General features: G+C 41.1%; 2 protein-coding genes across 7 annotated transcripts in view; both read left to right on the forward strand.

Moving 5' to 3' along the window:
• arhgef7a (Rho guanine nucleotide exchange factor (GEF) 7a) overlaps positions 1 to 9,820 on the forward strand; it is a 42,477-nt gene extending 32,657 nt beyond the window's left edge. Inside the window, exons 19-23 of one of the 3 annotated variants that reach the window (XM_049594481.1) lie at positions 192 to 364; positions 2,534 to 2,543; positions 6,732 to 6,831; positions 7,963 to 8,017; positions 8,274 to 9,820. In XM_049594481.1, the coding sequence (XP_049450438.1) occupies positions 192 to 364; positions 2,534 to 2,543; positions 6,732 to 6,831; positions 7,963 to 8,017; positions 8,274 to 8,396 (461 nt within the window). In that variant the 3' untranslated portion in view covers positions 8,397 to 9,820. Of the gene's footprint in view, positions 1 to 191; positions 6,630 to 6,731; positions 6,832 to 7,962; positions 8,018 to 8,273 lie in introns of those variants that run through there. The other 2 variants (XM_049594479.1, XM_049594480.1) reach the window with 2 other exon arrangements.
• A 536-nt stretch (positions 9,821 to 10,356) lies between these two features.
• sox1a (SRY-box transcription factor 1a) overlaps positions 10,357 to 25,634 on the forward strand; it is a 111,827-nt gene continuing 96,549 nt past the window's right edge. For all 4 annotated transcript variants that reach the window (XR_007450781.1, XR_007450782.1, XR_007450783.1 and 1 more), the window contains exon 1: positions 10,357 to 10,593. The gene's annotated coding sequence lies outside the window, so the exon portion shown is untranslated. The remainder of the gene's footprint in view (positions 10,594 to 25,634) is intronic.

The raw sequence follows: 25,634 nt of genomic DNA on the forward strand, positions 1-25,634 counted from the left end.
TCTTTTTCTCCTTCCACACGTTTCTGTTTTCTTCATTCTGTACTTTTGCTTTCTCCCATCCTGCATCTCATTGTTTTTATGGTTTACCATTTGTTGCGTGCTGCATATGCTACCACCCTTCTGTTTCGCCCTCCATTTCCTCCCTCTACATTCCCAACATCACCACCAAACTTGGCCCTGCCCCCGACCAGCCTGGCAGGGCACCGACCTGATGCACAACCACGTGCTGGCCGATGTGGACCGGTCCTGTACGGACTCGCCGGGCCGCCGTAGCAGCGTGTCCCGGCCAGAGTTGTCCTCTGACCTTTCGGAGGACTCTGACTATGACTCCATCTGGACCACCCACAGTTACAGGATGGGCTCTGTGCCGCGTAAGAGCTGCATCTCTCACCAGAACTAAAGAACGTACAGTACTGCCAAGCTGTGCTGTGATGTAACGTACAGCGCGCTTACCTCTTTTACCTTCAATGTATTAAAGAAACTAGATTTTTTTTATTTATCTATTTATTTTCTATTATATATTTGTTGATTTTTTTTGTTAACTTATTTGGTTTATTTATTTTTAGATCGTTCGTTCGAAGATGTTTGAAGCATCTCCCTGTTGCCTTTGCCACTTTCCCTTTTATGTGCCTCCTCTCTTTGTGTAGTTGTCATGCAGTAAGTGTTTGGTAATTCTCGTTAATTTATCTTGAATGTGACCACTCCCCTTCTTTGACCATAAACGTGGCGGACTCTCAGCAGGGAGTAGAGGGGTTGTCGGAGTGGAGTATAGGGGGAGGGATAACCAGGGGAGGGAGAGATGGGGACTGAGCTTTTCCTGTCTGATATTCAGATGTAATTCAGGAACGAGTGTATTCTATTTACCATGTACTACTTCTCTCCAGTATGTGTTTCTAGAGTATGTATGCTCAAACATAGCACAGATGCCATACACGCACGCACAGGTTCAGGCACACACGCCCCTGCTGCCTGATAATATAGCAGCATGCAAATGAAATATCCAAATTCTTTATAACATTGGTGTTTTTATTATTTTGAATCTTTACTCATGTTGCTGAGCAGGATTAGATTTAAAGTACCACATGACCAAAAGCTACTAACGTACAAAAAATCTTTGCTAACTGTAATAGTTTGTGAAACACAGTTCATAATTTAAAGGTATACCATGTAGGAATTGTTGGTTTCAGTTTGGAAAATCTATCGCAACCAAAATTAAAAGTTTGCCTGAGTCTGCCCTTGCCTCTTCCACTTAGCCCTTACCCCTCTGTTTTGCGCATTCACATCTAGATTTTGGGTGTCCCGATTCTTGTCGAGATAGAGTAGAAGGGTGAAGTGTTAGCACTATATGGTCCTTCAAACGGAGACACACTTTGGCTGTGACTCAGTGGTTCGATTCCTGGCTCCTCCAGTCCGCATGTCGAAGTATCCTTGGGCAAGATACCGTATGCCAAATTGCTCCCAGTGGCTGTCCTATTGGTGTGTTAGCACATGCTAATGGTTACTGAGTAGCAAATGGCACTATATTGGTAGCTCCGGCCACCACTGTGTGGATATGTGTGTGTCAATGGGTGAATGTGACGTGTAGTGTAAAAGCACTTTGAGTGGTCGTAAGACTAGAAAGGCGCTATACAATTGCAGTCCATTTACCAATTAGCATTCAAAGCGAGTGTTATGAGGAATCATAGGCAAGATGGCTGCACGACCAAATGTAGTTTCTTTGTTAATTAAGATTTAAAAATAATAATCATTGTGTTATCTCAGTTTAATGTCATATATTTTTTATAACAAGCATAACAAAAAAAAATTGGTAATATGCAAATTTTGCAGTAGCTAACTGGCTAGCTAGCTAACGTTGCGTTGGCTGATTTGTACATGACAGTCCCTTATTTTCATGTCACATTCCCACCCTCTGATGGCATTTAAAGTCTTCTGCTTTCTTGTTATTGCTCCTCTAATATCAGTACAGACTGGACAGGTAGGAGCATTGGTTGCCTACGTTAGCTTACAGAGCCACGCTAGTTCCCTGGTTGTGAAGTTGTGATATTTATTATTTGATCGATTGAAGCTTAAATTATGAACAAATCACGAGGGTCCTGACAACTGCAGCCGCTAACAAACACCACTCTTGTTAAGTCTGTGCCAAGGGAAAAGGTGACACTTGAAAACGAGGGGTAGGGGTAAAAATAATAAGTGGATTTGGGCCTTGGAGTTTGGCCTTGCTGTATTTGCATTTTTTGGGGCTGTGTCCGCATCTTGGATGCATGCCACTTACAGTGTGGCACTTGGTTGCTACCTTTTTATGAAGTCCCGACCTCAATTGTGCGCTGTGCCCAAGAATGTCCCAAACACAGCAAAATAAGAGGAGGGATTGTGATAGAGATTTTTTTTTTTTTGGAAAATCCTGCATGGTATACCTTTTAATGTAGCTGCTACAGAAAGAGGAGATTATCACATACACTTCAATCTCTAGTCAAGCATTCCCCAGCTGGATCTCAGAGCTAGTGGACTAAGAGGCGTGATTTTAAAGGGTCAGTTCAGCAAAAGTGCAAAAACACAGCCAATTTTCACACTTTACTTGTAGTTATATCTAGCGTTGCGGGTCGTTTCATTTGCCCATTTTATCTGAGATTTCTTCCTAAACTGCAGTGGATGACAATGAATGAAATGAAATACAGCTTGTGGTGCTTGCAGCTTTGAAGAAACAATTACATTTACACATCAATGTGTCTTTCCAGGATTCACTGTCGCTATTACTCTGGATACTCCAAAGATCTCACTGTCAAAAGTTCCAACTCAAACTACTTTCTTCTGAAGAAATTGTCACTACAAAAACTGTTGACAGCTTTACAGACACATCCTTGTAGAATAAAGTTTTTTTTTAAACCCTGTGAGCACCACAAACTAAATTGCTTGTAATGCTGTGAATGCAGATATTTATAGTCAGTGACCTGGACAGATTTCTGCATCATTAGATACTGTTTCTTCAGTTGAGTGAGGAAATATTAATTTGAATTTACGGTGGACTGACCCTTTTAAGTCATTGATTTTAATAACTGACTGTTTTGTGTAGTTTCCTAAGCATCATCCTTTAAAGCCTGATCTTCCATCCAGTAACGTTGCTGTCTGTCAGTGGTTCTACAGGGTTGCATTTATATTAAGTTTTAAACCACAAGTTAGTGCATTAACAGAATAAAAACATTTATTTAAACCAGGCGTAGCATACCAGCCTGACACCAATAGAATATTGACCACAGCCTAACACAGCTACAGTCCTGTATAACAAATCAAATGCCTTTGTTTAATGTCTGCTAGTTAAAGGAATACTTGGACATTTTTGGAAACATGCTCGTTCACTTTCTTTCTAAAAGTTAGGTTGGGAGATTGATACCACTCTCAAATACGTCAGTTCAAAATGAAGCTGGGGCCAGGAGTAGTTTAGCTTAGCTTAGCTTAGCTTAGCATACAGAGTGGAAGCAGGGGAAACAGTTAGCCTGGCTCTGTCCAGCATAAACAAAATTATATTGTAGTTCATTCCCATACGTGCTGCTGAGATAAATTGTTGTCCTTGGCTCTTCCGCCATCAGCACAGGGTCTCTCCCCCTCTCTCCTCTTGTGCCATGCATTAAGTGTGGGACAGGCAGGAGGAGAGGAGATGCTGCTCGCCATAGGAGTTCTGTTATAGTGAGTTCAAATGGTTGCATTGACGCTCTCGCTGTCTGGATTGGAAGCCTGAGAAAATGGTGCGCTGTAGTATAAGCACCATAGCTCTAATGCCATGAATGTTTTGTTAAGGATTTTTGTATAATCTAAGTCAGCAAAGTTTAATGCTTCCTATAATGCACGAAGATGGCACCATATGCAAATGAGCTTATGACATCACTGGTGGCTTCTTTTTTTAAGATTATTTCGTGGGCTTTTTGCCTTTAATAACAGAACAGTTTCAAGCAAGGGATGACATGCAGCAAAGGGCTGTGGGCTGGAATCAAACCTGTGGCTGCTGCGGCAAGCTCATTACCTTTGTACATGGGGTGCCACTCTACCTACTGGGCACCCTGTCACTTATAGCCACTTTGGAGCCAGTGCTAGCTACTTTCTTTAGAAAAGAGACGGCAATACTGTGTCCCTTCAAGATCAAGCCTGAGCCAGGAGGAAGGTTTGCTTATCTTTGCATATGCGCCGCAAACAGGAGGAAACAGCTAGCCTAACTGTATCTAAAGCTAACAAATTTAAGCTGCCAGCACCTCTAAAGCTCTCTAAATGAATCATTCAAACAAACAAGACGCAAAATGTTAATTAGTGAGCACCTCTAATAGGAGGTGCCCAAGAGGCATCCTGATCAGATGCCCAAACCACCTCAACTGACCCCTTTCTATGCGAAAGAGCAGTGGCTCTACTCCTAGCTCCCTCCGGATGTCTGAGCTCCTTACCTTATCTCTAAGGCTGAGCCCAGTCACCCTTCGAATGAAAGTCATTTCAGCCGCTTGTATCTGCAACCTCATTCTTTCGGTCACTACCCAGAGCTCATGACCACAGGTGAGGGTTTGGACGTAGATGGACCAGTAATTCGAAAGCTTTGCCCTCTGGCTCAGCTCCCTCTTCACCACAATGGTCCGGCACAGCGCCGTGCTAAACTGCCTATCCATCTCATGCTCCATTCTGCCCTCACTCATTAACAAGACCCCGAGATACTTGAGCTCCTTCGCTTGAGGCAGTAACTCTCCCATCCCAGACGGAGCAATCCACCAGTTTTGGCAGAAAACCATGGCCTCAGATCTGGAGGTACTGACTCTCATCCCAACTGCTTCAAACTCGGCTGCAAACTGCCCCAGTGCGTGCTGGAGGTCATGGTGATATCAAGCCAACAGAACCATATCATCTGCATATAGCAGAGATGCAATTCTAAGGTCACCAAACTGGACCCCATCCTCCCCCCAGCTGTGCCTCGAGATCCTGTCCATGAATATCACAAACCGAATCGGAAGAAAGCAAATAGCATAGCATAATCTTATGTGTCAATCTTTTAGTTACGTTCCAAGAAAAAAGAAAACAACTCATCACGTTGAACTAAATAGACTGTTTTGTCTGCTTCCTTCCAGTTTTCTCACTTAGCTAAGTTAAGCTAAGCTAACCAGCTACTAGCTCTAACTTCATATTAATTGTGCAGACATGAGAGTGGTATCAATCTTCCCGTCAAACCATGGACAAGAATTTGAATAAGCCCATTTCCTAAAATGTTGAACTATTCCTTTACATGTGTAGCTGTTACCAGACTCTGACAATTTGACCAGGTTAGTATAAAGTCAAAAACAAACATCCCTTGTGTCACAACACAACTAACTAGCACCTATGCTACGGCCTCATAAGCCAGACCCGCCTTTGTGTTGTCTGGCTTGTGAGGTTCCCCACGCTATCTCTTTATTAATGACTATTTTTATGAAGAAGTATTTTTCCAGTATTGGTATTAAAAGTACAGGTCGGCATCCACTTACAGTAGAGTCTATCTCCTCTTACAGCAAGCAATGTGGGGGACATATGGAATATATCGGTCCATGTTACAGTACTATTTACTGTCTCTGAAATGATTCCTTTATTGTATTCATTATTTTATATACAGGTTTTTTTTATTTATATTTTATTCTGTATGTCGATGTTTACAAAATGATCCCTGGAAAAATCTTTTTTTTTAACAGTTTAATTGCTCTGTATCAAAGTTTACACTTAAAATGATTACAACATGAAGTGTTTGAATTATTTTGCACAATCATGTAACGGGCCAGTTTGGGTGGGGGATAGAAACTGTTAAATTCTGTACTTTTTGTCGTCTACCTAGAGTGTGTATGATATAGTCCTTAAGGTAGACTTGAGTATTCAGTGTTACTGTAAAGTAAATGCTCATTCGTAGTGTAAATGCTCACCTTTGGTGTTTTGAAAAGCATTGAGGGTTTAAAAAAAGAAACAAAAAAATAAAGAAACAAGAGGCCGTGATTATACAGGAACATTTCTATGTGAACTACTCATTCAACCTCAGAATACTGTCAGAGTGGACTTGAAATATAAGAGCACATAGTCTCCCTTTCTGTAAATACTAGTCGTCATGGAGCAAGAAAAAAATCCATTCTAACTTCTATGAGTATTTGAGCTAAGAATATCACTGTCCTTATATCATGTGCTATACTTTGTGACAGGTGTATTCTGTGATTTAACAAGTCAAACTGTGGGACAGGCAGGGTGAAAAGAGACCAGCTGTCTTGACCAACATTGTCCTCTGTGTGCTCTAACGCTGTACTCGGCTCACAAACGTGATCATGTCTTATCTGCAAACAGCGCCTTCAGTGTATTTGTTCTACTCTGCTGAAGTGTTCAAGTCCCAAAAAGCTGTATTATGAGTTTTGAATAAATCTGTCATTTGGTAGACACTGGCATTCTGGTGGTTTGTGAGAACAGCAAATATGGTTTGATGTTTGATGTGTCTTTTGTGGATGATGATGTTTTGAGTTCTTGTTATTTGTGATGTGAATGAATGAATATTTTTTGCCATGTATCTCCATAGCCTCTCATTTCCTCTCACTTTTCTCCAGCTCTTGTCTAAAATCAGGTCTGTGCATGACTAACACACTACTACTCTGGTCCATGCTTGGTCCTTTTCCATCATTCCTGTACTGACTCATCTTACTACAGGGTGAGACAAAGTGAAGTACCAATGGTTGAGTGCTCTTTTGTTTTTCAAACAGGACCGCGAAAGGAAGCAGGGCTCCATATGATCATCCCCGGTGAGAAGAAAGTCCTGATGGAGGATCCCAGTCGCAACGGACAAAGTACAGTAGAAGAAAAGTAAGATAATGGATAAATCTCTTTCTAACTCTTCACTTTTGGCCTTTAATCACTGTATAAACATATTGTGATCAAGCTCATTCACTCTTACTGGTGACTTAAATCTTTCAAAAGGGGTCACAGATATATGATGTCATACTTCATAAATGCTCAGTAACTTTATAAAGCCCCGTTTCCACCTAGCAGTACAGTATGGTACGGTTCAGTTCAGTTCAGTACGCTTTTATTCCGTTTCCACTGTGAAAAGTTGTGGATGGTACCAATGGAACCATTTCGCACTGTCCCCATTTTTGGTCCCCCCTCTGTTGGGGTACCTGGCACACAGATCTGGTACTAAAAGGTGGAGCTGTGAACACTGCAGTCTGTTGATTAGTCAGTAGAAAACGGTCACTCTGCTCAGGGCTGAGTTGTGGCTGGTTTTGAGGCTTGTGTAACCACTGTTCATACTGTGTAGAGTTTTATTAGTAACTGTAACTATAAAATGAAAGGATGATTTGCTGCCTCTCACAGCAGCTGGAGTCTGAGAAAGAATAACTTAATCACTAGGCCGACTGTCTGCGACTTTAAGGAGGACTGGATTATGTGAACTGCATTTATTCTAGTCCTCACTCAGAGAAAAAAAAAGGCTTCGCTGAGCGCTGTCCCTGTGGGCTCCAGCAACACTAAACCCCTGAGCTTGCCTGAGAAGGACTAAATGCACAAAGCTGCTATCTTTAAATATCCCATGGAGAAAGACTCTCACTGCAGCCTGTTTTATTTTGTTCTGAAAATTTTGGCATCCAGCCTCGTTCTGTGGACGATAAACGAGGTGCAGACTTCCATCTGTGTCCCCAGTAATGAGGAAATACAGTGAGTGCTGGATAGAGCAGTGAGTGACAACAACCCCACCCACATTTAAGAGTACTGTTTGCAGTGGAAACGCTAGGGTCTAGGTACCATGCCTGAAGGGTTACTGTTGGTTCCAAAGGTACCATACTGAAAGTGTTTCGTGTAAACGGGGCTATAGTGAGTATTTTCTACAGCAGGAAGCAACAGCAGAGCCCACGTTGACCATGATGAAGGAACAGGTCATTAAGCGCAAGAGTCTTGCTCCTTGTTGTGTTTTTAATGTAAATTTCTATCATCTTGAAGGAGCCTGGTGGATGTAGTGTACGCCCTGAGGGACGAGGTTCAAGAGCTGAAACAGGTGAATGTTCTATATGTTTTATGAAAGATCACAATGGTGTGTTTTATCTGATATATGACCCTCAGTTTAAATAAGCTAGTTTGACTCGTAGATCTTAAAAGCATGTTAGTTGGGTAAAGAATGTACATGATCTCAGCTAAGTGGAATCAGTGATCTCTCTTGTAAAATCTGTGTTTTCTGTTTTCTTTGAAACACAATATTTTCTTCACATTATTTGGGCTCATAACATGAATGATAAGATTGCTTTACTTCACAGGATAACAAGAAGATGAAGAGGTCGCTGGAGGAGGAGCAGAGAGCACGGAAGGATCTGGAAAAGGTTGTGAGGAGGGTGTTAAAGAGCATGAATGACCCAACATGGGACGAGACAAACCTCTGAGCACTATCTCTGTCTAAAGCTTTGAAAAGAGAAAGAAACAGCATGGGTGTGTGGGCTTGGCTTGCACTGGGTGTGAGTGAGAGTGAATCTGTATGCAGGTAATTTGTTTGAGATGGATGTGTGTTTTTGCCCGAAGAGGAGTGTTGGTACTGACAGGAACCACTGTGCCGTGATGCTGAACAGACTCAACCATCAATTCCATGATATCACTGGTGGAACACCAAGGAAGATGGTGAGGACATCACACACTTAAGCCTTGTGTGTCCATCACTGCAGCATCCATCATCAGTGTCTTTGGCAGTGTGGCCTGAAGACACGCGGAGAGACGTCCTCCCCCTCTGTTTACAATCATTATTTTAAGGTCCACTGTCCGATGGTACATCAATGGTACTTTAATGGTTTTAAAGGTCACAAAGGCCTTGGACAAATCTGAACTTGAACCACGCCATTTCATAACCTCTCTTATGTTATTTAATTTTTTATTAATTAATTTTTTTTTGTTTGACACAGGCTTAACCTGGGGACTGTTTAGAAAGCGGGTTTAGTGAACTCTGAGTAAGTTAATCCTGAGATGATGAGCTCTGGGTTTTCTGTTCCAGAAAGAGAGTTAACTTAAACTCTGGGTCAGTTAAACTCAAGTCAACTGGCTGTGTGAATCTAACCTGCTCTCTGGCAGGTTTTCCTCAACAAACCCTGAGTTTCTCTCTGTCTCCTCCCCATTCGGAGCCAGACACGTTGTTTCATTTCCTTGATTTAGTCCGTATCAAAGCGTGTAACAAAGCACATTAGCGAAGGTTTACCCTGTGTCAAAATCAAAATCCTTGTTTGATATTAGTTAGTTACTCAGGATGATCTCTGATTACCGCTTTTATGTGCTGTCAGTCATGTTTTTGAACAGCAGTTTTCACTCTTATGTTAAATTCAAACAGCATCAAGTCTCTCTATGTTCTCTGGATCTGTGCCGGTTGTCATGGTGACTCATAGTTATCGGAGCTCCATTGATGATGGCTTTATTTCATTCTCAGTGCACGAGCTAGAGTTGATTGAACTGACTCCAATCAGATGTTCTCAAACCAAAATCTCAGAGTTTTCCAACTCAGGGTTAGTCAGCAGTCGACTGTGGACAGTAGACTCTGAGTTACTCAGACTTAAGGGTTCAACTCAGAGTTTGTTAAACCTGCTTTCTGTAACAGGCCCCTGGTGATTTTAGGTCGAAGTGAAGCCTGTGCCGGGAGACTCATCCTTTGTGTCTGTTTTATTTTGTTCTGCCTTTTTTCGTCCTCTTTACTGTTTGACCACTTTGCGGATTGACTTTCTTTCTAGGGATCCTAAGGAATTGTACAGATATTGAATTTGTACTGTATAATGTAAATACTGCAAAAAGATGAGCCTTTGTCCTTTGGGAGAAATAAATGTGTTTTTTAGAAGAAGTCAAGTCACTTTATTATGTGTTGGGAGTGTGACATTTGTGCTGCTGCAAGCATAAGAATGTAGTAAAACACGAGACATAAAATGTGCAATATAACACAGAAACAAAAAGCAGTTGACATAAACATGGAGCCGGGGTGGATCACCCCTACCTGAGTTGTTATGGCTTAAAGAGTTTACCGATACCTCACAGGGGCTGTTAATGATATAATGAACATTGAGTATTGTCATATATAACCACTATTAAGATAACACCATAAACAGGACATGACTGAGAAAGGCCAAAGCGTGGATGTAGAGATGCATATGAATGTAAATACTACAGCATTGTATGTACAAATTTGTGGGTATTATCCCACTGATACTAAGGCCACTTGCCAACAAAATTCCATATTTAAATAATGAAAAATATAACTAATCAATTTTGTAAAACTGTCAGGTGTGGACTGACAGGTGGAGGCTAAGCCCCGCCCACTGAGGACCAAGCAGGAAGGAGGATTTTCTGAAAGGCGGTCTGTTTGAACTACTTCCGTCCGCCATCTTGCCCTGCGCAGTTTATTTCAATATGTTTACCAAGGGTTCAACCTCTGCTGGCCAGGTAGCATTTTGTAACAAGCTAGCAAGCTAACAGGTGTTTTTTTCCATGCTCTCCGCCGATGTTGCTGGTATTTCTGGACTAATTTTTGCTTTGTTGAAGCCTGAAGAAGAGCTTTACTCTGGTGGCAGATTTGGACCTTCTGGATACAACTACTTAACTTCACCAAACAAGGTAACATTATGATAAGATGGAGGAGGTTGACCCAATAGGAACTAGGTCAGTTTATTTTAAGATGTGAGTTAAGCATAAACCAACACACTGTTGAGAGAAATTAATAGGTACAGAAGCCATTTTGTTGTAGTTGCACAAAGATGAAAATCTTGTAAAGGGGCAGCATTCCCAACTATTGGGGCAAAACAAGCTAACTTAGTTAACTAAATAAAACAAATCAAAATCCCAACCCTGGCCATTAATGAACTATCTAGAAGTCTTTCCTTCAGGCTAGTTGTTTTTACTTCAGGATATCTTCCTCCAGCTAGCTTACTAAAAATGTTGGCTAATTCTCGTTGGCTAGTAATGCTAATGATTGATAGCTAGCAAGCTAGTAATGCTAGCAAGGTGCTAGGGGTGGGGGAAAATTCATAGAGCTTAGTATTGCGATAATTTTGTGTGGCAGTATCGTATTGTCACAGTATCAAGTATCAATTATTAGTATGAATAATAAATTATAAATTTTACAAATGCAGATTAAATTTTAGGTAGCTTACCAAAATGATATAAGCAATTGTTTTTTCAGTTTACTAGATAAATTTTGATGCTGCAAAAAATAGCTGAGGTGAGATGAACAGACTGAAAACTTTATTAAAGGTAATGTATTGCAATATGTTTTATCACAATACTCAGTATGTGGGAAAAATCACAATAATATTGTGTCGTGACTTAAGTATTGTGATAATATTGTATCATGGATTCCCACTTCTACAAGCTGGTGAAACTACAATACTGTACTACTGCTATGTGTAGATATTTACATATGACATAAAGTCACATATGACTGTAATCTGACAGGCAGAATTTAGGAAATTCTGTAGGTTGATAGTTGCTTATTTCAATGGGCTGTATTCTGCCCATAAAATCAGGTTTTATTTGATTATAATGGAAAATATATAAAGTTTCAGAGGGATGCATCGGATGGAAGTAATTTAAAAGAAGTCGTTTAAGAAATGCCATGTTACTCTGGTCATCAGTTTTGTGATGTTGAGATAATAGCTTTGTGTTTTCGCAGTGGTTCCCAACTGGTCCAGCTACGGGGTCGAGATTTCTCCTTCGTCATTGGTTTAAGATCCCCAAAGTACAGCATCATACTTGCGTTTGGCCATGTTGTAGAGCTAGTTTGCTGTCTCTGTTAAGTAGCTGTCTGTTATTCACTCATTCTACAACAAGAAATGGCACTCAATCTCAAGAGTGCAGCAATCCAGATGATTGTCACAAATGTCACAATTTAGTAGAGGATGACTACTCAATACACGTGTTGAAAGAAGACCATCTATTGGTTAGGAGAGGAATTAAGGGAGTGCGGGCCATTACCCTGGGTGGCATCTTCCCCTACACTTGTGCAAACACATCCAGTGTTTTCAGACGTCTTGGTTTGTTTGGCTTAGTTGCTGCTGTATTTGGCGATATCAGTAAATTAAGGAGCTGAAGCTGCTGGTGAGCCTTTGCTCTGAGGTTTATACTACAGCACTGATTGTCACCTGCTGCGCATCAACACTACATAACCTTTCATAAAAATACCATGAAGTCTATATCTTCTAAACTATGGAGTAGTGTCAGTTTAATTCACCACTTTCATAGCCAAGCTAGTTACAGCTGGGAAAGCACAGGTGTAATAGTGTAAAAATATGTATCAGTTTTACGGTGCTGATATTGTGAATGTTATCTCACTGCCATGGCATACTTTGCTATTCAGTGGAGCAAAGACATTGTTGCTACTGTGAAAAAGATCAAACTTAGGCTAATAGTTTAAGTTTTAAGCTAAGTTTAAGCATTTTTAATAGATTTTAATAGACTCAGGGGCAACTGTTTAAATAATTGATATATCACCAGTGTTCCGCTTACAAGGGTGGGGGAGCTTAGCTGCCCTTAAGCTCAGTTCTGAGCTCCATAAGAAGTCACGAAATTCATTCATTGACTATTTTAAATGTGCAGCTGACTTTATCACCTGCCAGTAAGGTGTGTAACATGATTGTAAAGGGCATGTGAGGCTGACTTTCTGAAGGAAAGGTGATTTGGGAAATTGTTGCATAAAGAAGAAGAGTGGTCTTTTTGCCTTTCCTGCTCATGTGCAGTTGTTGCATTTTTAAGGGGGAATAGTCCACGGCTATTCATTTTGGGTGGCAGATGAAATGTAACAACCAGTCCTTCCACCCATTCGACCACATAAGTCATTTCTTCCTGCCCTCTAATATGAGCCACAGGAGTGTTTCATAAAGTAGCACCCCTACGGGTGGCAGGAGATCAACATTTCCTCATACCTAAACGACAGAAAAGGTTGTGTATAGCCTTTAGTTGCTGCAGTTCTATAGGGCTGTGTATTGGGAAGATACTGGAAACATGATATACAGGAGTTATGATTCAATATACTGCGACCAAAAATAACCCCTCTCTTTTTATTCCTTTAAGGGTCATTTTGTCTTACAATAGTAATTCTGTAATACTGTGATACCGTGACACTGCAGTATTTTCTGACATGGTTAACGTACCGTTGCAACCCTAGAAATATGTGCAAAGATGTTCTGTGTTCACATTATAATGTTCCTCATGAGTTGGCTGACTGAACTGAAGTTGTGACGTGAAAATGGCACATGATGGCATTTTGAAATTAATGGGAAAAAGTGCAAAAAAAAGGTTTGTATGGCAATGATATTGATTGCATCTTGTAGCCGAACAAAAAACAATCATTCATTGTGCGTGTTTGTGTGCATGCCACCTCTTTTTGAAACGACCAGTGTATTGAAATCTTTTGTGTACCCTGATAATCGCGACGAGCTTTGTTGGGGGAGATGATCCCATTCTGCTGCTGTTGGATGAATAAGCCCAGATGTCAACCTTTTCACTGTGACTCTCACCTTGTCCACTCATTAGTAATGAAAACAGTTGCCTTTTGTTTCACGGTGAATATTACTTCATGGGAACAAAGGCACAATTCACATTCATCCTGTGAAGGAGATCTCGGCAGATAAAGCCAGGCCAGCACTGTCGTGCTCTGACCTTGTTGGTCTGACTCTCTCACAGTGTTTGGCTGGCCGACTGCCACTCACTCAGTCCCTGATAATAAAACCGGAGCATGAAAAGAGCCACTGCCTTGCTATTGGGAAGTTTACCTGGATCTCTTAGCTGATGTTACCGTGTTTCCAGGTGGAGGCACATAACGACACATTACTGTAACACTTGGGCTCCAACTTTCCTTTATTTTTACTTCCTCTTTGCCAGGACAAACTTAAGAGCCTTCTTCTTCCTGTCAAGTGTCTGGTTGGTGAGAAACTTGTGCATTGAAGAGGCAGACGTGTATTATCAGGGTTCTGACCTGCCCCAGCCCCTCTTCACTCTCTCTGCCTCTTTCTTCCTACCAGGATGGAGTGACAGCTTGTCACTGTGGGTGCTCCACAATACGGCTCAGACTCCCTGACTATTGTGGAGCTCAGAAAAAGCATCAAGGTCTTCCTCTCTCTTTCGTTCACTCTTTTCTCTCTCTTTTCAAAGCAGAGAATCAATCAGCTGTACACACACACACATACACACATACATACACACGACTCACTTCTTTTCCCTTCCATCTGTCTATTCAGCAGCCAGTGATCATTTAGACTTGACATGTATTGTGAAAAACTGAGCTGCTCTGCCTCTTTCTTCTTCTCTTTCTTTCACTCCCTTTCTCTTTCAACTGTCTGTCATTAATGTCCAGGTCTTACAATATACGAACAGAGGAGAAGAAGAAAGCGAAGAGTGAGGGATGAATTGATGGATGGGAGGATAAGCACTCAGTGTCCTTTCTTTAAAGATTTGTTATTGTACAGTACTGTCTCCCAGTCATTTTTGGTTGGTGTTTCAGTCTGAAAGCCCGTCCACGTGCTCTTTTGTATGGGAAAGCAATAAGGCCCCATTGAATGAAGCTGAATGGACCTGCCATCCTTAGGGGCTGAGGCCTGAGGACTCCTATTCTTTAGCCCCCAATCTAATTGGAGCTGAAATGAAATGGAGGTTTCTTATGAAAATAGGCTTTGTTTGGCCGCAAGGCTGGTAATTCATAAACAATAAGCAGGGCCCCATTGTGTAGATAATAATATATTCATGCTGCTGGAGATGGGGAGAAGGCAAAGCGAAGGCTGAGGATATATAAGGAGGATAGGCAGAGACAGGGATGGAGAGTGGAGGGATAAGAGGAAGGGGAGGAGGAAGACTAGGGGCTAATAGCAAATAGTGGGTCAGAGAAAATTGGTAATGGTTGGGTAGAAGCAGGGGACTTATTAGAGGAAGTGAAAAGACTAAAAGTGGGTAGGAGTGAAAACTGAGTGGGAGTTGGGGGTGAAAATGACGGGAATAGGAGAGATAGACAAGATAAAGATGAGGCGAGGAGGGCGGGAGATTGGGAAATGGCTCTGAGTACTTCTAAGCCTACAGGTGACTGGTTTGGCAGCGGTGGGGGGAGAAGGCAAGTGAGTGAGAGCATCATAAAAATGGAATAGGTGCACAGTGCAAATCTGTGTGGAGTTGAGAGCGCTGGAGCTGATAGAGTGGATTGGTCAAGTGCAGAGATGGAGCAGAGCAAAGCAGTCAACGTCTAACAGGCGAGGGGGGAAGATGACAGAGGAGACCAGTGTGTCTGCGGTGGTTTAAAACTGACAGGAGGGCTTTCACCGCCTCGGAGACACGATGGGTGGCGAGAAAAACAGGTGAGCTTTCATGCCACTTTGATGCATCAGCCTATCTAGATTATCTCTCACTGTTGTCATCTGTAATCGTACAGGTCAAAGCTGCATCTGTGAGATGATCCTCAGCTGAGTCTACACCCTCTTGAAAAAGTGTTTCTCTGTCGTTCTCAAACAGCCGGACCAAAATAAGTGCTGGACTTAAGTGCTCTGTGGAGTGATGGACTGACTGAGGGGGGACCCTGCTTCCTGTGTCTAGTCTGAACAGCTGTTACAGCTCATGCTACAGGCTTTTTACCTTTTCATTCGGGAGTGATTACAAACTGTGGGACTGGAGACACTCATGCCTCTGGACGCTTTGGGAAAACACTGCAACTTCCTATTTTTATCCTCTTTTTCCAGTCTTGTGACTAACAGTTTATCCTGGACTGAGTTTTGTGACAGTGGAGGGAGATGATGTTGAGGACATGAATGCAAAATTGTAAACACATCTGATTTGATTTTACTGCCTAAGAGATAGATGTCTTAACTAATGGTGAGTAAACCTGGAATGGCACTTTATTTGAGTGGACTTGATCTGAGTTTGTGTGTCTGTCTGAGTGTGTTAGGGAGTTTGCACGCTCCTGCACAGACAGGAAAGATTTGATCTGCATGTGAACACAGTACGAAGGAAATTTTAAGCAATGTCAGGTGTTAGAAGTAGTCGACATAGTTAAGTTGCGGTCCACATAGTCCCCACCAATTCTTTCTTAGGAAACAAGAAGTTATTCTGTCAATACTATGTTCAACTTCTCAGCAGAGAGGGAACCGCTAACTGAAAGTGGCATGCTTTATTTTATAATAGCAAGCATTTTTTAACACCACAGTTGTGTCTTTACATCTTTAAATACCTGTACTAACATACTTAAACTGCACACAGCTCTCTGTCAGTGTGTGTGTATATCTGAGAAGCCTCCTGCCTCACTGTGAATGTGTTGCAGAATACAGAAAATTAGATTCAGCAGAGAGTAACGTGTAATATAATCATGGTGGTCGTGACATTACAAGAGTTACCTTACCACTTTGTATCCTCTTAAGAATGCATAAGACATCCTTTCTTTTCAAGCTTATGATTTATAAATGAGAAGATTAAAATGTTCCTATGATAAATGTAAGTTTTGTACTGATTTAAGAAAAATCAGGAAATCCATATCGACAAAAATTTTGTCTAAAAATGTAGTTGTTGTTGTTAAATGGGTGTGTTGGCCAAGAGGTGGTGGTATTTACTTAGATCCAAACGTGTGATCCTTCAGCACTTGACACTGTGAGTTCTCAGGTTGAGCCACTAGATGTCAGTATTTATCAACATATGGAGCTGAATAGCAGCACCTCTTGCATTTCCAACATGAGACCAAGTTCAGCATTAAGCTGAACGTATGTGCTGATATGTTGTCAGTTTACTTGCCTGTGTGTACACATGGTGTTTAAGCAAATTATTATTGATGTTAACAATGTGAAGACATAAATTTAAAGGTATTCTATGCAGGATTTACCCAAAAAAAAAACCCCGATCATATAAAAGTAATTTCTCTCAATTATGACCCATTAGAAGTGTGTGGCGGTGTATTTATCTGTATTTTCTCATTTTTCTTTCTATTTTGCTGTGTTTGTGACATTCCTAGGGGAATGTAATAAAAAGCAGTGACCAGGTGTCAGACTGTAAGCGGCACACATCAAAGAGGAAGCTATGAAAATTGTGTACACAGTGCCTCAACAACGCAAATGTAGCTAGGCGAAAAGCCTAACCGTTGGCTTTCACTGTTGCTTTTGCTGGCAATGCAGTTTACAAATAGAAGCTGAGTAGCAGAGTCCCACATAGTGTAACTTTAAGGTATCATGCAACAGTAAATTAGTGCTAATGTTCTGATTTTAATGCTTTAGCAGAATTTTAAATGATATTTTCACTGGCTTAATCTCAGCAGGCAGATTGGTCTGAAGTCCTTGAAAGAAATGCAGACTGCCTTTATGCTTTGGCCTTGGCTTAGACTGTAAAATTGAATGTTTAATTGCACGTCACGGCAAAGGTTATGCATTTATTCTTAATCATATAGTTACTCCAGCCACGAGATGGCAATCACACATAATGAAAATCCCCTCAGCTGTCTGGATGTGTGTGAGTGTGTCGGGGGGCATGGAAGGGGCTCGGTGTGTAAGCGCTCCACATGCATGCTTTTGTATATACCAAGATGTCTTCACATTGGTGTTCTGGATTTGTTTGCCTCTATCGTATTTGTGTGTGTCTTTTCACTAACCTGCAGCAGTGTTTAGTGAGTATCTGTGCGAGCGGAGCTGGATGTCTCCCTGCTGGAGGTCCTTGTTTGTTTTGTTTATTTGCATGCAGCAAAGTGGTTGCTGGCGGTGCTGGTCACTACAAGTGGCTGGCATTCTGAGCCTGGTAATCAGGCTGCGGGCAAACTGGGTGGCAGCGCTCCGAATGGTTTGCTGGAGATTATCCCAAAATTATCCATGAATTATCCCCCAGAATTACGCCATTCCAGTCAGGCCTTGTCTATTGATGGGACCGGGAAAAGGGAGAGTGTTGGACGAAGAAGTGTGTGTGTTGCACGCGTTGTCAGGGGGAGATTTGGATGGAGCAGTGTTGGTGTCTGTGTCATGGAGTGTGGATTTCTGTGTGTGTGTGTGTGCTCTGTAATGACTCTGGCAGTGTTGGTACATTGGGGTAATGGAGCATGTTAATCCACATCAAACAGCTATTAGCAGCAGATTTTACTCATAAAAGTCACTAGTTACAGTAAGAGGAAAGATAAAATTAACATACATGTAGCAACCTGTGTACTTGTTTATTTATTTACTCTCAGTCAAACAGTGCTTTGTTTCTCCAATAGGCATTTTAAGTCGTGCCAAAAAGAAACAATTGTGCTCAAATCTAATGCAACAGAAGTTTGGCGTCTATCCCTCTAACTAAACTATCATCAAATCCCTAAAATCTGCTACAAGCTGCTGTGTAAATGTTGTGTATGTCAACATTTTCACGAGAGGTATTTACTCCCAGAGCTACAGGTTTTCATGCCATTTGGAGCTTTGTATTAAATTCATTTCTGTGTGGCTGCTGTCACTGCACTTCGTGCTGTCATTATAGTCTGGGTAGATAGGAGGGACTAGTTGCCTGCTTGTGTGTGTCTGCTGGAGCCCCAGGAGGATGAATAGTGCCGGTGAACCTCTCTGCGATAAGTGTTCAGTAAACGGGTCAGTGGATTGTCCTCTGAGGCTCAATCTGAGCTATTTTCCCTGACTGAGAACACAAATTATCCTTCGTATTCATCCCATAAACAGACCACCAGCGGCGCAGACTCCACATAGTTTGTTGTGGCTGTGTTTGTGTGCCTAATCACCCTGTTTTCGTGTGCTGTGGCTGAACACAGGACAGCTTGCACATGTGAGCCACAGTATGGGATAACACATGCACGCTTTTACCCACTCAACAACAAAGTCCAAACGCAGCGCTGGCGAAACAGATGAAAGCACAACTGTTGAAGATGAGAAAACAATTAGATGTAGAGCACGAGCAAGTGGAGGATCACAATGAAACACACACACACCGGCAAGGAAGAGGAAAATGGTGAGAGGCAAAGTGGGGAGAGAGGGAGAGGCCAAGGTGGCGAAAGGTTAAGTACTCTTTTTTTGGATGCTGTACTTCCTGCAGGGCCTTGTTCCTTGACCCGCTGGTTAGAGGAGGGAGGTTAAAAAAAAAGGAGGGGAGAGCGGGAGGGGGGGAGAAAAGGCTAAAGCTGCATGTGAGGTTGCAAGGTGAGAGGTGGAAGAGCTAAAATGGGAGGAGTATTTGCCTCTGGCTGATGGGGAACAATTGGACACACACAAGGAGGCACGCACACACACTCGGAGCAGAAACAAAAATGGACATTCACACACAGACACATACACACACACACACACAGGCACACACTTAGAACTACAGTCCCAGCAGGCTATGAACTTCAGTGCAGTTGTTGCCATGGCGATACACTGAGTTGCTGACCCCCCGACTCCATTTTTCCTGCCGCTTGGCTATTGAAAGAGATGATTGACAAGTGTCCAAATGTCAGCCGACCCAGCCGGCCACACAGATGGGGGGGTAGGGGGCCAGCCATTTTATGTTGCTTTCACTCACAGGGAAGAAGGTATATATGTGTGTGTATGTATGTGTGTGTATATATACATTTATTTATAGATACATATATGCATGCACTTAGCTTTTGTCTGTACTTAAATAGCAGTCACAATAATTGTATCCATCCCCCGATACTAACAATAGTTTAAACAAACAAATCACCGGAGATAAACACACATACTGTAGTTGTTGTATCACTGACCTGCACAAAGAAAGCTCCCAAATAAAGCCTCCTTTTGAATGCGAGACAGGGTCGTATATTTGGTTTGTCTTTTGAGCTGCGCTGATAACCCATTCAGTGCAAGAGCTGGATTGGCTGGTACTGGCTATTGAGTTTTTAGTGTTTAGTGCTCTGCCATGCTGCTGTGTGCATATTTATGCGTGCAGCCCTGATGGACTGAATCTGCATAAACCCACTTACATCAAATATGATAAACAGCAGTTTACATGTAGCGGAGAGTCGTACACAAACATTTCTTCTACAAGGCTTTTGCTTATTTCTGTATTTTTTTTTTTATTTATTTATTTTTTTTTTTTGCTCCACCTTTTTACCTCTGGTTTTTGTATCCTCACTCCCTTTCTCACTGTCTCATTGTCCGCAGGCTTAAAGGGATCGGTCTTATCTTGATCACCCACAGCAACACATTAACCTCTCCTCTCTTATCTCTACACTGGTCATTAGTGCCAAAACCCTTAACGTCCTATTGACAAGGGTCACCGAACTCTGCATCTGCGCGCGTGTGTGTGCATGCGTTGAGTTATCGTAGGTGACATGCAGTTGAGATCTGCTGAGTTGGTGATCTGAGCCGATAACATTATTAGCCTGTGGTGTGTGTGTGTGTGTGTGTGTGTGCAAAATACAGCAAAAGATAGTGTGAGGGGAAAATTTGTGTTTAAGATTAATAGTGCTTTTCTTCAGTGATCTGTACATTTTAAAACATCTCATTTATTTACGTGATAATATGAGTAGATTCAAATAATATCTCTCCTCCCACCTGAATTCTTTGCAGTAAGACGTAATAATAATTCAAAAGCCGGTCTCCAGTTTTGCCATGAGGCCATTTAGAAAGTATTGAGGGAAAATAAAATGTACTTCCTGTCTCTAATGCGGCAGTATTGCTGCTGAATGGGTTACTCCATTTGCTGCTGATGGAGCATTACACTTCATCTCAGTCAAACAGCTGTCAACAGCGAGTGTATCGCAAATTAAATCAATTCACTGATATCATGTCTCGACACACAGCAATCAAATCACTCGTGGCAGTAATATTAGCACCTGCGTTAAACACATCCGATTAGCTTTGAAACGCGACAACAACAAAATGTATCTTCACATAAATCAATTAACCTGTCCTTATTTCACTTTCATGTGTTCAGGGTCGCACGTGCTACAGAATTATTGTCATTTTAGATGAAGAAATATAACAACAAAAACACTGAATCGCATATGTCCGTGTGTCTTTTTGCAGATGTAGAATCATTAAAACACATTCATTCTGACTGAAAAACACATTTCTGATAATACACGTCATAGAGAAATTTAGGCGTTTAGTTGTGAGTTAAATGTGTGCCACTGTTTGTCTCTAAATGCAGTACTTATCTGCCTGTCTGTCTGTCTGTTTTCTGTCTCCTCCTGGCCCTGTGTGTTAGTGGGGCTGACAATCTAACAGGTTAAAAGAATAATTGCAACTCTATTTACCCCAAACAGCCTCTCCTCTGCACATAATTACATCCACACACACACACACACACACACACACACAAACAGAGACACACTATCACATACTGAGGCACACTCACACAGAGAGAGACACACAGAGACAGAGAGAGAGTCCCTGCACTAATATTTAGGTAGTAACAGTCATGTGTTTGAGTGAACCCTCCTCTTGTCCTCCTCTTCAACGCAAAGCACTGTTAACCACCGGCACTCACTGAGAGAGGAATACACCCCGCATTGACCGCACTCATCGTGTTGTGGGTGTGTGTGTGGATGTGCTGTATGTGTGTGTGTGTGTGTGTGTGTGTGTGTGTGTGTGTGTGTGTGTGTGTACTGTGTGAGGAAGATGGAGAGATGTGTATTTGAAAATATTATGACAATACCATCCTCCAAGGTGAGGGGCTCTAAAGCGAGTCATTTATGACAGTACTGTAAATAGCAGGGCTGCAACTAATGCTTTTCATTATCGATTACGCTTGATTTTTTTTTTTCCTTTTATGAATCGAGTAGACCTTTATTATTCAAACATAACAAAATTGCAAATGTATAACCCTAAAATGGTACATACTATTAAAAAACATAGGCACTAAGGCACAAATGTAAGAGATGATAAATATTCAATGATCAAATCTAACCAATGTAAGTATGAAACACAATATTAGTACATGTACAACAAGATAGACTGGTTAACCTATAAAATGTCAGAAAAATAATTGTTCTGTTTCCCAAAAACTCAAGGTGGCGATAAATGACTTGCCTTGTCCGACTTAAAATATTCAGTTTACCATATAAAACAGAAAGAAACAGCACAGAAGAGTCTCAAACAGCAAAATCTTTAGCGTTGTTGCTTTAAAAATGACCTAACGGATCAATTGATTGATAAAATAATTTTTCTGACTAATAAATGAACTTACAAAAACAATATTTACATGTGTGTTTTACAGGAACTAGAATGAGTTTATGATATTTATAATCTGGTTGTGCTTATTTTTAGTGGCATACCGCCTTAAAAATAGAACTGCAACAACTAATCAATTATTTGTCAACCATTAAATGAATCGTCAACCAACTGATTAACCTGTTTGAGTATTTTTTTAAGGAAAGAAAGCTTCTTAAATGTGAATATTTTGTGGTTTATTTACTCCTCTGTGACAGTAAACTGAATATTTTTGGGTTGTGGACAAAAAGAGACATTTGAGGACGTCATCTTGGGCTTTGGGAAACACTAATCAACATTTTCGGACATTTTACAGACCAAAAAAACGAAGCGATTAGTCGAGATAATATTTGAAAAACTATAATAAGAATGGTAAGTTGCAGCCCTACTTAATAACTGCTGCTAATTTGTTATGCCTGTTATGAAATGGATTCAGCCTAATCTGTGATTAACTCCACAAATTCAAGTTTTATAAAGCTCATATTTGCTCAAAAATCTGAATCAGCTTTATTGGCTAAGTGTACTACACGTTAATATGCAGCTAAAACAAGGACAAGACAGCTGAGCAAAGATTAAACACGTAACTATACTGTGCATAAAAGAAGTGAGATGTTGTGCATGAATAAAAGCAAAATATATAACCTCTGTATGCAGGTCACACTGTTACAGATAGTGCCAGTGTGGATTATGTAATAATTAATATGTGCTTTTATGTACAGTGCATGCATGTATACACATCTGTGTTCAATATATACAGTTTATTAGATTTGCATTTTACAATAAAGGATAATATGTACATTTTTAACAATCGGTATATCAAACTTTTAGGTTTAGTAGATTATTTTAATTCAAAAACATAAATGTAATATTCAGATAGATTCCAGGTACAGTCCCTGTATCCAGCCCTCAGGTGTTTGCTTTCAGCCTGCAGCTCAGCAACGCAGTGCCCGTCCTCAGACAGTGGTGGCGCTGCTGCTGCATTGTGATTAACGTCTGCCGCAGCTATACCGTGGATCCACTCACGGCCCCGGCATTACATTAGGAGACATTATCTAAATACTCAACAAAGTGAAATTGAATTTAGGGCTCTGTCTCCAGCCCTCCCCGCCCCCCTCTGCTGGTTCAACCGGCCCGCTCTAGGATCCCATTCTCTCCTTATTGTTAGAGTGAGTCGAGCAGGATCCTCTGCTCCTCATCCCCTCTCAAATTGAATCAGTCTCAATTTGACCTTTTATGTACCAGAATCTGCTACAGATGTACAGTATGTGCATGCAAGTAACGTTTGACACGTGTGTACGTGTGTGTGTGTGTGTGTGTGTGTGTGTGTGTGTGTGTGTGTGTGTGCCCACATGTGCCCTCGTGTCAGCTCGCATTGCTCACAGTGAAGTGGGAAACAGCATCTCCCTATTTGCCGCAGAATAGACCAATTAGTGTTTAGCAACAGAGCAGGAACCCATGTGAATGTGTCATTGATTAGCAGGATTTGGCTAATCATCACATCTCATAAACTCACCCGCTAATGTCAGCTGGATCTCCTACAGTACGCCTCCTTCTCCTCGCTCAATCTATCCCTCCATCTCCTCTCCTTCTGCCTTTCAGCTCCCTCTTCCCGTCTGTCTTTCCGCACTTGTCTTTTCGCCCATCTGTCTCCGTCTGTCTTCTCTCCCTTCCTTCCTCTGTTTTTCTCCCCTCTTCTCAATTTCTTCCTTCCTCTCTTCTTCTTTCTTCTGCCTTTTTTTTTCCAACACTGGAGGGTTTACAGTAGAAGGAGCTGAGCGGATGCTGACTTTCCTCCTCGTACATCAGGAGAGGAGAACAAGAGTCTGCATTGCTGCTGATCCATAAAATGCAATATGAACTATTTAATTTTAATTGTCCATTCTGTAGTTATTTTTAACTGCTTTTACTGTACGTAAGATTTCTTCAACAAGAGAAAGAAAATACCTCACACTTTCACTTTCAGCCATCCAAAACTGTGTTTTTATTTAGTATCTTTGCTGTTTGAATTTCGTCATTTCAGGTCAAACAGTAAGAAAAGATAAGAAGTGGGGTTATTAGGAAAAAAAGATGATGTCTGATCCCAAATCTAAGAATAATTTAGGACCTTGGCTTCAGAGGAAATTGGGCAAAGCGACAAAACAGCACGCTTTATGAGCAAAAATGCATTTAATTTTTCACATGTAATTAACAAAATGTCACTTGCTCTGGGAAGATTTTCATTGTTAGTGTATTATCGGGCTGCACCCAACTATTATTATCATTATTAATTAATCTGCAGATTATTTTTGTGTATTTAAATGTCAGAAAAATAGGTGAAAATAACTTTTACACTTTATCAAAGCCGAATCTGACATTGTCATTGCGCTCCGACATCTAAAATTCCGTTTACTCTCACGTACGACAAAAAAACACCCAATACATTATCAAAGTAGCTGCAGATTATTTTTCTAATGATCAACTAATCATTACATAGTCTTTATTTGTTAAATAGCACAAGTATAGGAGTTAAAGACGAAACCTTTACTCTTACAGACTATTTAAATTTGACAAAAGCAGCCACCTTGTGATTTTGTTTGTATTTTAACTGGATTTAATAATTTGCCCTAATTTTTTTTTTTAAACAGAGCTTGTTTTTAATAAATCTTCAAGTACACTTTCAGTCTAACCACCTACTCAGATATTGAAAGTATTAGCCGTAATACAAAACAGGAAGAAGAGTTTATCTTGATTCATTTCATCTCTCTGCTTTTGAATAAGAAGAAATTAAATTAGTGGTTTTGGAGCTTTGCATGTTGTGTAATAGGTATTAGTTATCATATTAATTAGCATCTGTTTGACACAGTATGGTGGCCAGCTGGGAGCATGAAGGAGGACATGCGGTGTGTGTGCGTGTGTGCATGCGTGTGTGTGCGTGTGTGTGTGAGGGGTTGCAGGGGGGAAACTCACAGCGTTTGATTTGTTGTGTTGCTAATGTGACACTGATTATACAGGTCAGGGTAAAACAAAGCGGTGAGACGCTGCAATGCTAATACAGACGCTGTGATAACAGGGTTGTCATCACACACACACACACACATACACACATATGCACCCTCAAACATAGATAGATATAACTTCATGAACATATACACATGTACATCTACGCATTCTTGTGTCCTTGTGAAACACACGCAAAGACACACCGACACACTCATGACACACACAGTTGCAGGTCATGGAAAAACGTCTCACAATGATTTCAACAAACCACACTGAGCCTTTTTTTTTTTTTTTTTTTTTTTTTTGTAAGAGGTAGACTGTTGCCATGGAGAGAAGAGGTTAGTGAATTTGACCTATGCTATCATGCTAGCTTTGGTCCCCGCAGCTGTAATTTCAAATGAGAGAAAAAAATATGTGTTTCTCACTGAATTGATTTATCCCTATGTTTATGAGTAGATAAGTGCAGTGATGCTTAGATGGAGGGTTATTTTCATGGGGTGACTCTTTTGTGTGTATTGTGTTTATCTAGGCCACTGTTGATGT

This window comes from Epinephelus fuscoguttatus, linkage group LG13, assembly GCF_011397635.1.
Source record: "Epinephelus fuscoguttatus linkage group LG13, E.fuscoguttatus.final_Chr_v1".
Lineage (NCBI taxonomy): Eukaryota > Metazoa > Chordata > Actinopteri > Perciformes > Serranidae > Epinephelus > Epinephelus fuscoguttatus.